This window comes from Pantherophis guttatus, chromosome 1, assembly GCF_059756535.1.
Source record: "Pantherophis guttatus breed Tessera chromosome 1, ASM5975653v1, whole genome shotgun sequence".
Taxonomy (NCBI): domain Eukaryota; kingdom Metazoa; phylum Chordata; class Lepidosauria; order Squamata; family Colubridae; genus Pantherophis; species Pantherophis guttatus.
The window spans coordinates 323,045,525-323,059,065 of record NC_142063.1 but is presented as its reverse complement, the minus strand read 5'-3'; the positions used below and the strand labels follow the sequence as shown (position 1 = coordinate 323,059,065).

General features: G+C 40.0%; 1 protein-coding gene across 7 annotated transcripts in view; it reads right to left on the bottom strand.

Annotated features, from left to right (window-relative positions):
- The window catches only part of DNMT3A (DNA methyltransferase 3 alpha), a 114,690-nt gene that overhangs the window by 56,880 nt on the left and 44,269 nt on the right, over positions 1-13,541 (bottom strand). For all 7 annotated transcript variants that reach the window (XM_034421166.3, XM_034421164.3, XM_087888780.1 and 4 more), the window contains exons 4-5: positions 8,606-8,864; positions 2,190-2,236 (exon numbers count right to left, since the gene is read on the bottom strand). In XM_034421166.3, the coding sequence (XP_034277057.1) occupies positions 2,190-2,236; positions 8,606-8,864 (306 nt within the window). The remainder of the gene's footprint in view (positions 1-2,189; positions 2,237-8,605; positions 8,865-13,541) is intronic.

Genomic DNA, 13,541 nt, shown 5'->3' with positions numbered 1-13,541 from the left:
CACTGAAGAGGTTGTAAAAAAATGCTTTCAAAAGGCTCTGACGATCCCAGCTGAGTTGCCTGATCCGCAGAGACTTTTTTTCTTTTAAATGCCTCTGCCGATCAGGCAACTCAGCTTGGATCGTCAGAGGCATTTAAAAGAAAAAAAGGGTTTTTTTCTTTTAAATGCCTCTGATGATCCAAGCTGAGTTGCCTGATCGGCAGAGACTTTTTTTCTTTTAAAAGCCTCTGATGATCCCAGCTGAGCCGCGCGATCATCAGAGGCTTTTTTTTTAATTTTTAAAAGCATTTTTTCGGCCCATGAGGTTGTAGAAAAAATGCTTTTAAATGTAAAAAAAAAGCCTCTGATGATTGTGCGGCTCAGTTGGGCATGGGGGGGGCCAGGGATTTTTGCTATCAGTTCTCCGAACCACCCGCCTCCATCGCTACCGGATCCGGCAATCCGGTCCGAACCGGAAGCATTTCACCCCTGCTCTGCAGGATGTTATGTCTGGTCAGTTGCCTATCGAATACCAGAACAAGAGGGGGAAAGAGGCAGATCTTACTTTGCTTTGGTGCACTAGGCCATAAGTGATATGACATGTTTTACCACAGCTGATCTATAATCCATTTATGTTTGCAATGTCATTTCCTGAAGTCCAGATTCATAATTTCTTCTAGACTAAATGAACGAAAATTGCTCATGTAACAGACAGGCAACTGGTTGTGTTTATACAGTATATTTGGTTAAATGTGATTAATTGTGGGGTGGTTTATCATGTATATATCCAGCCCATTTGGTTAATATAAGAAAACTTCCAAATGTGTTTTTTTTTCCTTCAGGTTTTTAAACTTTTCAGGTTTAGCTTGTTAGGTAGCTAAACTTTCTGAATAGTTCTGAAATGCACCTATTTTTGATCCAGGCTGTTTTCACTACAAATCTGTTCTTTTCTTCCTATATGCACAGTAACACAAAATGAACAGAATAAAATAACAACAGAGCAGTAAAGAACTGCTTGTTCCATGCTTGTTTTGTTTTTTGTTCTCTCCTCTAGGGGGTAGTGCTCATCTCCGTTTCAAAGCTGAAGAGCCAGCGCTGTCCAAAGACGTCTCCGAGGTCATGTGGCCGGCATGACTAAACGCCAGAGGCACACGGAATGTTGTTACCTTCCCACCAAAGGTGGTCCCTATTTTTCTACTTGCATTTTTTATGTGCTTTCGAACTGCTAGGCTGGCAGAAGCTGAGACAAGTAACGGGAGCTCACCCCGTTACGCGGCACTAGGGATTCAAACCGCTGAACTGCCATCCTCTCGATCGACAAGCTCAGTGTCTTAGCCACTGAGCCACCACATCCCTTTTTTTGTCTCCTACAACCTATCAATTTGGGGGGGAAAAGCAATTGTCTTAAAACAGAAGTTTCAGGTTACGGAACTTATACAGCTCTATTAATACTTCACAAATACACTTTGTTTTTTATAAATGTGTTATAACTACCCAACCCTGATGGACTTTTGTACATGTTATGGCATTGTTTGATGAAAAGGGGCTTCATTTTCATCTAAAACAGGGCTCTTTCTCTGTTTGTAAGGGCTCTGTCCAATTTGCTGTGCAAACCCAGAAAATGGATGAATGTAGCTCAGCAGCTGCCTGCATCCCTTCTCTTTCAAAGTCAAAGAGAACATTCTGGAAGTATTACAAAGGCATTCTATTTGCCAAAGGAAGGGTGAGGCTTTCGTGTTTATCTATCCTTGGATACTGACAGGATTCAAAACTATTCTTGTTTCACTGTTGCACAGCACAAACTCAGGAGTGAGGATACCTATAAATATGAGCAAATGTGAAGAATATCCTGAACCCTGCCCATTTGGCCCTTTTTATGTTTTATATTCTCCTAAAATAATATAAATGACTTGGAGCACAACAAATGGCTTAGCCTTCACCAAAAGAATGTCTTACAGGAAGAGCCCTGCTTCCCTGCCTTCCCTGAATTAAGGAGGCAACTGGGACCAGCATACTACAAAATTGAGCTTCTGGTGCCACTTTGTGATCTATGTCCACTAAGGGCAGAAATAGTTAAAGAATGCTAATTTCTATAACTATTGCATAAATGTGCAATTCAACTTCTGACTTATTTTCCCATAGAACAATTGCTGTCTTGGGAATAGAAGTAACTTTACTCTCAACAGATGAAATTCTCACACGATACTTACCTCCATTTTCAGTGAGTTGTAGTGGTTTTCTTCCTTGTCATCTTTGCCTAAAAAACACAGAAAGAGAGGCACTGTTTTCCCAATTATTGGTGAGTGGAGTAGAGAATAAGTAATACAGTATTTCAGAGTTAACACTGAAATACAATATTACATGTACTGTAGTCTACACAACCATTCCCTTTGGCCAAGATTTTCATGTCACATATACTCAAAACATCCATTTAGCAAAGACTCTCAGCAACATGCATTAAAATGTTTTTCTTGAAAGTTGAACTTTTATTTGCATTTATTATTAGATTTATATCCCATCTTTATTATTTTTTTTACAACTCAAAGTGATGCACATAATTTTCCTGACTCTTCAAATCTAAGCAACTAGATGAAGTCACCCAGCCAGCTTTCATGTTGAAGAAACTACTAGAAATCCCAGTTGCCAAGGTCCTAGTCCAGTACCTTAACTACTACACCAAGCTGGCTCTCTTAGGAAAATTTGATGATGAATTTCCCGATAGGTTGATTGTCAGTTTCTGTTTCTCAGTCTTAAAAAGTCTGGGATAATGTAAGATGGTGGCCAGCTAGTATGAAACAGAGCCAAGCTCAGTTCCTACCCCATTTAAAAATGTTCCTGTGTGAATAGTTTATATGACCACAGCAAGGAGAATCAGGGCCTTCTGAGCTTGTGGGTCTTTGAGAATAGCCTTGATTTGTATGCTGAGCCTGTTTGGGCTATGTGTGTGTTTAATAAGTGAGCCTTAAGTACTCTGCATAATATCCCAGGAAAAATATAATGTTTCTTCATACTTGCAGGAATATAAATTGATGTTGGAACAATTAAGGATACTATGAAAAGCAAACTATGCAAGATAATTAAGAAAACATTCCCCATTCTTGTCTAGTGGGTACAGAATGCTAAACTAGAGTCATACTTTTGGAATTAGAAGGATATTGATTGTTCTTTTCTACATATACTGTTTTCCTTTGTCCTTCCACCTCTCTACTCTCCTCTTCCTGGAAAGTCCTAGAAAACTAGGATGCTGTTTCAGTAGATATGCTCCAGCTCTGGAATGTCTTCCCCAGAAGACATTCCCACTTGGCTGTCTCCAGCCTCAGTGAAGATTCTTTGTCCCACAAGTTTGTAAGTCTTTTTATGTTGAAACCTGTCCTTATTCTTATTAGATTTTTCCATGTTGTGAGCTTTCATTCTGCAGTATTGTTTTAAAGCAGGGGTCTCTAACCTTGGCAACTTTAAGACTTGTGGACTTCAACTCCCAGAATTCCTCATCCAGCAAAGTTGGCTGAGGAATACTGGGAGTTGAAGTCCACAAATCTTAAAGTTGCCAAGGTTGGAGACCCCTGCTTTAAAGAATTTAATGCAAGTTTTATTGTATTACATTACGGGAATAAGGTAATTTGCAATTTTAGTCATTGGGCAATAAAGTCAAGGTAAAGACTTCTTAAAGTCAGGCTGAATCCTAATGATTTCACAGTTTCCTTGGCAACAGTATGAAAGGGGACTGCCATTGCTGTCGTTTGGGGATGGGTTTTCTACTCTATACTTTAGCCTACAACTGTGATATCCAGAGGTTCTCCTATCCAAATACTAAAGAGGTCCAAGCCTATTTAATTTCTTAGCCCAAGCAAGATAATCTGGGTTCCACCACCTGATGAGACTTGTTGGGTAGTATACAGATTAAAAAAGAAAGAAAATAGTAATAAATAAAATTGCAAATAAATAGATAGTATCAATTAAAGCAGGCAACGGAAACTATAAAACAAAAACCTTGTAGATATTTTGAAAAGCCACCAGGTGGGCAGAAGGAAAAGAGAAAAACAGCGTTGAAAAGGTCAATCAATGATGTGGTTAGAAACTGTAAGAATAGCTGAGAGAAGAGGTCATCCCACAACAGGCAGTTAACAGCAGTTGTAATTTTAAATGGTTGCTAAATGAAAGGCTGTGATCCCTATCCATAAGCAACTGCCTATGTCAACTAAAAATGAGGGGAGCTAAGGATTGAAAGGAAAGTTAAGGAAGGAAGCTAAGTTTCTTTTCATTTCCTTTAGAAATCACTGAAACATCCCAAATCCTCCTAAATCAACCAAGTATAGAACCCATTCTGTTGAAGAAACTACTAATCATAATTAATAGAAGCATCCAGATCACACCTTTTCTGACTTTAATGCCTTCATCTGTCTTTGCTCTGGCAGCAGTCAAAAGGATTTGACTGGTGGCACAGTGGTTAGAAGGCAGTATTGCAGGCTGGCTCTGTCGTAGTTTGATCCTGACCAGCTCAAGGTTGACTTAGACTTCCATCCTTCCGAGGTGGGTAAAATGAGGACCCAGATTGTTGGGGGCAATATTCTGACTCTGTAAACCACTTAGAGAGGGCTGTAAAGCACTGTGAAACGGTATATAAGACTAAGTGCTATTGCTATTTTTAATGTCATGAAACCATCTTAGGGCACACCTGTCAAACTGGCAGCCCTGGGCTGGATATGTTACGTGCAGGCCATGCCCACCCCGGCTCTGCAAAGGCAAAAAACGTCACGATACGTCACGTGACGTGATCGAGTTTGACACCTGTGCCTTAGGGAGAGGCCCTTTCACAGAGAACCTTTTCTTGTAGTGCTGCAGGGACATTCTCCAAATTCAAAATAATCCATAAAGATGCACCTCTTCCACCAAACTATTAATTGTTAATTGACGTTCAGGTTTGTTTTAGCAATCTTCATAGTTTACAATTCCTAAAATTCTTCAGCTTTTTTAACTGTTGCAAATTGAATAGAATGTTTGCTATATAAAAAGATAAAGTATAATTTACTAAACAAATGAAGCCAGTAAAAGGCTGACAACGTTCATTCTAGAGAGCTGAAGAGCTAGGAAACACAGCTCCCTTTACCTGCTGGGGAGCCTCTTGGACGACTTGAAGAAATGCAGGTGAGCACTTAGGAGAAGCCCAGCAGGCAAATCAGATCTGAGGCTTGTGCAAGCTAGCAAATGCGATCTAATGTGGGGAAGGGAAGAGGAAAGAGCACCATTCTGTCTCCTTTGTCCTAAGATGAGTTGGCTTGGCCTCTTCTGTTCACCTCTTGCTATAAGAGCCTCTATCTTTTTCTTATGAAAACTCACCTCCTTGCAGGTTTATATCAAAGTACCAATTTTTTGGCTATGGGGAGGAAGGAAGGGACAGAATGGAAAGCAAACTTGAGGGGCCTCAAAAAGGGAGAAAAAAGCCAAGCAGCAAACAAAACACATAGCTTATTCAAAGCTGCATAAAAGATGCAGGTGGAAAAAGGGGGATGGCAATGACTTAATGATTCCTTCCAACTCTATGATTTTATTACCTGGAAATCAAGATTGAATCTGGATGGAAATTAGTGATGTCCACCAGATGTGAATTTCTTAGATTCCAGAATCAGATACTTTTCTGTTCCTGTGCTATGGGGATACACTTTATTTTCAATTGATGGCACTTCAGTATTAGCATTTTAACTCGGGATTGTGATGAGTTCCCTTCCCTCTTTTTAAAGTTTTAAATAAAGAGCTTGTTGGACTTTTGAATTATTACATCTGCATTTTAAATGCTATTTTACTTTATTTTACTCTGCTTTAAGATGTCTCACTTTCCAAAGTAATGCAAAAACTGCTTCAATTAATAAAGCTGCACTATAACCACAACTTCAGCATGTCTACTCTGTTTGGGCCAGCAAGCTCCACATAGAGAATCTCACTTTATTCAGATTAGGCCAAACAACATTGCAGCAAGAGCTTAGCGTTACTGGAGACTAAGCAATGCAGCCAAGCCAAGCACTGCTGAGATGACATATAAGCAGCCAATAAGCCAATTGGCAAAATGCCTTGACCATACTCTACGGTCCTGCTTTATTATTTTTCTTACATCTAAAATATTTGAGTGTATAAAAGACTGTTGTTCATCTTTTCTTATTTTTAAAACTAGACAATAGGTTATTTTTGCCTTATTGAAATACAATACATTCGCTGCCCTTGGTCTTCTTTAGCTTTGCCATGTCTTTAAATATCTTAACAGCATCAACATTTCACAACTTTCAAACAGCTATCCTTTATTCCATAGCAGTGCCTCCATTCCTCTCTCCTTTCCCATCCTTTGAAAGTCCCCTCCCTTTTCTTATCACATTTTTTTTAATACTGGGATGCCTGGGGCTGACTTTCCAGAACTCAATACTCCAGGGGACAAAGACATTCTGGAGGCACACCCCAAAACAATTCTGGGATCATTGGTTAGTTCTGACCTGCCACTCGCACTCTCCCCCTTTGGGATCTTCTGCTTTCAGAGTTTGCATTTGGCAAAGACTCAGCCTGAAGGAGGCCCCTTCCCAACAAATGCTCTTGGCAAGGCAGCAGTCAAGAAGACCCCTCCCCTTTACAGGCCTCCTGCCAGCAGGAAACGTAAGCTCCCTGGGAACACGGAATTCGCCACTCTCATCCACTCCACAAAGGCCTTCCCTTGGATTTTGGGGGCAGGCTCACCCAAAAAAGAGCGGGGAGGCAATAAAAAACAGACTGGAAAGGCAAAGCAAATTCTCTTTAAAAGTCTGAAGAAAAGTGGAGAGAAGAAGACAAGATTTCTTTAGCCCACTCCTAGCAGGTAGGCCTCTCCTTGAGAAAAAGTGGGCTGGCCTCCTCAAGGACAGATTCGGGGTTTATTAAGAGGTATAAAAGAAGAGATGGGATAGACAGATAGAACAATCCACCACCACTAATTTATCCTTCCTAAATTCCTCTGCAACAAATCTAATCAATTGGAAGCTAAAGGAGAGAAACCGCCCTGAGTCTCCGGAGAAAGGGCAGCATATAAATCGAACCAATAAATAAATAAATAAATAAATAAATAAATAAATAAATAAATAAATAAATAAATAAATAAATAAATAAATAAATAAATAAACAAACAAACAAACCTAGATTGGAAACTTTGGCTAGAAATACTCTAAAAGAAACATTGGATTTTCAAGAGAACCTATTGGATGGGACAGAGAAACTCTTGGATTAGTGATGACACACTACCAGCAGAAGGAGAAATATTGATTTGGGGTTCTCACACGCAATCCAGTACTCAATCCTACAAAGAGAAGTCCCATCAGCATTTATTTCAATAGGGATCACAGACAAAGATAAAAAACAATTTCATTCCTATAAGAATATTTAAGTCAGACCTATTTTTTTGGCCTGAACAATTAAGGAATTCAAGCATTCATCTTTAAGCTCTTTTGCACAGTATAAACCTGGCTTTCTAATTTGAATGACACCTGTAAAATATCTGCACATCAGACATTGGCTCAGGAATCAGCCCCGCCCTTTCCTTACTTCAAGGCAACTGCATGCCTTCCTTTATCTTTTTTTAAAAGCTTCACACATATGTTGATCTGTTCATTCATTACCTTATTTTAAAAAAGAAAGCAACATCTTTTTAAATTGCACAATTGCTTTGGGGGCTTCTTGGTGATTTCACAAGACCTTATCAGTAAATACTGCTAGCAGGAAAGTTCTTGGGCAAGTTGAAGAACCTTGACCACTGACAGAAAAAAGATACAAAAATGCTCCGCAGCTTTAAGATATGTGACATGTCAAACTATAATTCTGTGACATATCTACAAGAGAAGAGAATATATGTAGCTCAGGGTTGAACTGTGAAGCCCTTGGTGGTCTCTGAGATTAGCTGCTTGGTGCTGACGTTTTGTTACCAGACTAGGTAACATTATCAGTGCATTAGTCTGGTAATGAAATTTCTGCACACAAACAACCAAGCCCAGATATCACCAAGGTCTTTACACATCTACAAGACTCCAAGGCTATTTCATTTCTTTCTTTGCCACAGGTAGCCTCACCTAAACCTCCTCTGCACTGTTCACTTAGTTTCTAGGATGTGAGAGTGTGACTAATCCTTTACAGATAGTCCTCGGCTTACAACAATTCGCTTAGTGACCATTCAAAGTTACGACAGCACTGAAAAAAGCGACTTATGACCGTTTTTCATACTTATGACCACTGCAGCATCCCCATGGATACGTGATCAAAATTCAGATGCTTGGCTACTGACTCATACTTGGCTACTGACTAACAACTGCAGTGATTCACTTAACAAATATGCCAAGAAAGTCGTAAAATTGAGCAAAACTTATAAATAAATTTCTCACTTAGCAACATAAATTTTGGGCTCAATTGTGGTCATAAGATGAGGACTACCTGTTCCTTAGTTATCCTTGATACCTTAAACCAGAGGTCTCCAACCTTGGTTACTTTAACACTTGTGGACTTCAACTCCCAGAATTCTGGGAGTTGAAGTCCACAAGTCTTAAAGTGACCAAGATTGGACACCCCTGCCTTAAACTCTTTCTTGGTTAGGCTACAAAAGGCTGATCTGACACTGTCTGTTCACCTTCACTAGCAGGTGGATCAGGACTGTCCTTGGGGGTGCAGCGCCCATTTTCCAGGGCCCGTCCCATCTCTCCTTCTGGCGGACCACTGGGTTCATTTTCGCTTCGCTGCCTGCCCTTCAGATCGGTGATAGTGCAATTCTCAGAAGCTCCCATCTCAGCATCTCCATTGGGCACTTGCTCCATAGGGCTGGTGTTGTGGGTAGGTGGAGGGCACTTGGGTGCTGAAGCTGTGTCTTTGGGGATTTCACTGGTTTCCACCTGCAAAAGGACAAAAGCAGGAAAGGAAAAAAAAGTGTGACAAATAGTTGAAGTCATTCACAGCTATATCTGGAAGAAGACCACGGGACAAAGGAAGCCATCAAACTTCTATAAATCCCAACTAAGGCAAACCTTGACACATACCTGTGAAGGAAGTCCTGCTGTCTAATGAGAAAACATTTGCTTCACATCTAAACATGAACAAATCTTGCACCACAAAGAGTAACAAACTGTAGCATCTGCTTTTGCAGATCAAATACCCCCCCTCCCACATTAATTGCATGGAATGTTATCCTGAGTTGTCAAATAAACTCACACAATGTAAGGAGACTAGGAAAAAAACCCTACTGCTAGCTGTGAGATTTGAGGGAAAGAAATGCAGGAAAAAGAGACAGCATATTTATATGACAATTACATTAAGGATTAAATGTAAGCAAACTGTAATAATCTGTAAAGTGCTGCCAATAGATAATTTCCATTGTTAAATGGAAACAAGGTGTATTTTGAATTACATTTGAGGTGAATAAATATTTCCCATGGGTTAAAATATGTAGAAAGAGAGTAATTTTTAATCACTTTTTATCAAATCTTACTGATAAATTATCTATAACCCTATGTAACTAGAAGTGCTTTGGCCCCATGCATTGATAATTTCCCTTTTAAGACCTTGCATAGGGCTCACTTTTAAAAACAGCTCAGAAAAACAGAGCCACAAAAATGGATGATTAGATTATGTTAAATTTATGCTTTGTCAATTGCACTAGCTTCTAGTCTGTTTGGGGATTTTAAAGTACAGGTAGTCCTCCACTTACAACAGTTCGTTTAGTGACTGTTCGAAGTTACAACGGTACTGAAAAAAGTGACTTATGACCGTTTTTCACCCTTATGACCGTTGCAGCATCCCCACAATCATGTGATCAAAATTCAGATGCTTGGCAACTTGTTCATATTTATGACACTTGCAGTGTCCTGGGATCATGTGATCAGTTTTTGTGACCTTCTGAGAAGCTAGGTCAATGGGGAAGCCAGATTCACTTAACAATGATGTTACTAACTTAACAACTGCAGTGATCCACTTAGCAACTGAGGCAAGAAAAGTTGTATGGGGCAAAATTCACTTAACAAGCATCTCAACAAGCAACATAAGTTTTGGACTCAATTGTGGTCGTAAGTTGAGGACCACCTGTACAGAGATTTCTTTTCAGCAACCACTATCAAATCTTTTTTTAAAAAATTGATATTTATGTTTGTTTATCATAATAGCAATAGCAATAGCACTTAGACTTATATACCGCTTCATAGTGCTTCACAGCCCTCTCTAAGCAGTTTACAGAGTTAGCATATTGCCCTCAACAATCTGGGTCCTCATTTTACCCACCTCGGAAGGATGGAAGGCTGAGTCAACCTTGAGCCGGTGAGATTTGATCTGCAGCTGCAGTTAGCAGTCAGCTGAAGTAGCCTACAGTACTGCACTCTAACCACTGCACCACCTCAGCTCTTAATAGAGAATAATGACAAGGAATGCCCACACATCATAAATTAATGAGTGATGGATAAAAGTTTTCCTCTGTTACTGCCTTTGGTTCTGAAACACTGCAAAAAACTTCATCGCTTAGAAGTAAGAGGTCTCAGCAGTCTTTAAACTGAATAGGCAAAAACAATAAGTACGGTAGTTCTTGCATTATTATGGAAGGAAGAATACAGTCTAGATCCATTGTAATTAAGAGAGGAACAGGATTTTGCAAGGCACAGACATAGCAGTGTCTTGTCAGCCCAAAGGCATTGCTTCCTATCTGAACACGACCATTGGAAAAAGAAAGGAAATGGACATGTTAAGAAGTGTTATTCTTAGAGGATGCTTTGACAACTCTTTTTATCACTAACCATTTGTTTCTTTCTCTTAAATTTGTTTCCCTTTGGATCTAAACTAGATCTTACGACGAAATAAACCGTTTGGTGTGACTGAAGTAGTTGCTTGGTGTCAAGAGCCAAATGGGATTCCCCACGTATACGACACTTACTTCTGCAGTAGTTCCATGGGCTGCCTTCTTCTCTCAATCATCTTTGCTGAGGCCAATGAATTAAGATCATCTCAGAACAGGGGTGGGTTCTAAATTTTTTTATTACTGGTTCTGTGGGCGTGGCTTATTTTGTGGGCATGGCTTAATAGTCATGTGACAATTCTTTAGGATTTAGCAGAGGTACTGGTCTACCAGGCTTTTAACTGCTTGCAGAGCTGTACCGGTCTATCCATTTATTTTTTCAGGCACTGGTCTACTCATGTATTTTTGCAGGCACTGGTCTACTCATGTATTTTTGCAGGCACTGGTCTACCCATTTATTTTTGCAGGCACTGATCTACTCATATATTTTTGCAGGCACTGGTCTACTCATTTGTTTTCTTTTAACACTGATCAGCTGTAGGGCGGCCCTTTGAAGCCCCGCGGCAAGTGTTTAAACAGTTTTTTTCCTTATAGCCCATCAGCTGGGACTCAGGAGGCAGCAATAGATTGGGGGTGGGGCCAAATAAAAGGTAAGAATAACGCGGGGGGCGGGGGGCGGGGGGCGGGGGGGCAGAACCGGTTCAGTGACGTCATCTCGTCACCGCTACCAGCTCGGCAGTACCAGGCCGAACCGGGAGGAACCCATCACTGTCTCAGAATCACATTTTCCTGCTGCTAGTCACAGATTCGTCTTGCACAAACATCACTTGCATACTACCATTCTGCATCAGCCCCAATGCCTTCCTGGAGGCCTTCTCTTGCTTCTTCCCATTCACTAGGTAACTGCTAAACTATTAGGCTTCCAGAAATGAAGGAATATATGGCTACATACTCTATTAGATAATCTTGGCAGAAATGGCAATATTTTATCCCACCTTTATTTCAATTCGGTACACAGCTAATACTCCTTCCTCCAGTTATTTTTCCCACAACCACAACCCCTATGAAGCAAGTCAGGCTGAGAGAGTGTAAGAGAGAAAGTCACCAGCGGCAACTAAAACTCATGGCCTCCTGATTTCTTGCCCGATGCCTTAACCACTAGATAGGAATTATATAGGATTCTATGAATTAGAAGGTACATTCATCTAGTCTAACCCTTTGCTTAATATTTTGGGATAGAGGGCTAGCCATTCACTTCTTGAGTACCACCAGTGAAGGGGAAGATATCATGACATGTGTCAAATGGTTGATATTTAGTTAGTTAGTTAGTTAGTAAGTAAGTTGTCATTGCACATGGTACAACGAAATTAAATTTCGTCTTCAGTGTACATTATAACTATAAAAATAAAAACACAAACATACATCCTTTACATTCTATATAATTGAAATTGAAAACCCAATATTGCACTATACCGTTATTGCCCTGGGATAGAAGCTGTTTTTCAGCCTATTTGTCCTTGTTTTTATTATCCTGTACCGTCTGCCAGATGGTAATAGTTCAAAAAAAGGGTGCCCAGGATGAGATGGATCTTTAAGAATGTTTTGAACTTTCTTAAGGCAGCGGGAGCTATAAAGCTCTTCCAAAGAGGGGAGAGGGCAACCAATGATCCTCTGGGCAATGATGTTGACCCTCTGGAATGCCGTCCTATCTGCCACTGTGCAATTGGCAAACCATACACAGATGCAGTAAGTTAAAATACTCTCTATGGTGCAGTGGTAGAAGGCTACCAGCAGTTTTTCATTCAGTTGTTGTTTCCTGAGAAGTCTCAGGTAGTATAATCTCTGCTGGGCCCTCTTGACCAGTGCTGCAATGTGAGCGCCCCAGGTCAGGTCCTCTTTTATGATAACACCCAGAAACATAAAACTGGCCACTTGCTCCACTCGGTCTCCATTGATAAGCAAGAGCTGGATGTTTCTCATAGTCAGGAAGTTTTTCCTAACATATAACCTGAATCTATGTAATAGAATGACTTTGAGGGCCTAGGAAATGATCAGGTAAGAGAGGGAGGATCTCACAATTGCTTAATAGTCAGAGAAAGAAAGTTAGGAAGGGTCCACCCTAATCGATTAGACAGTTAAAATAGTGATAACAAGTTGTACCTTCAGTTTTGCAAGATTTTGTTAATGTAGCCTTACTATGAAGAAGATTTAGTTCATCTAGTCATGTTTCTTGTCTGGTTTACCCAGAAGGGCTAACAACTATTATTCATTAGTTTCAATCCATTGGTTCTGGTTTTATCCTCTAAGATAACAGAGAAAACATTCTCCTTTACATGACATTCCTTTAGATATCCTTCTGCTAACTGGTAATAAATCAGAACTACTACAATTTTTATTTTGACTCAGTCCTTTCAAAGAGGATATGCACCACACCTAACAATGGTGAAGAGCAAAATCCAACTTGTGCTTGACAGAAACCCATTTTTTTAAAAATTTGATTTATATGCCGCCCTTCTCCAGAGACTCAGGGTGGCTTATAATGCGTTAAGCAATAGCCTTCATACTTTTGTATATTTATACAAAGTCAGCTTATTGCCCCCACAAACTGGGTCCTCATTTAACCTTCCTTAGAAAGGATGGAAGTCAACCTTGAGCCTGGTGAGATTCAAACTCACAGTAATTGCAGACAGCTGGTGTTAATCACAATGCTTTTAGTCTGCTGAGCCACCAGGCCCTGTTAAGAAACATCTATTGATATCAATACCCAAGAAAAGTCTAGTGCAATTTGATTTAA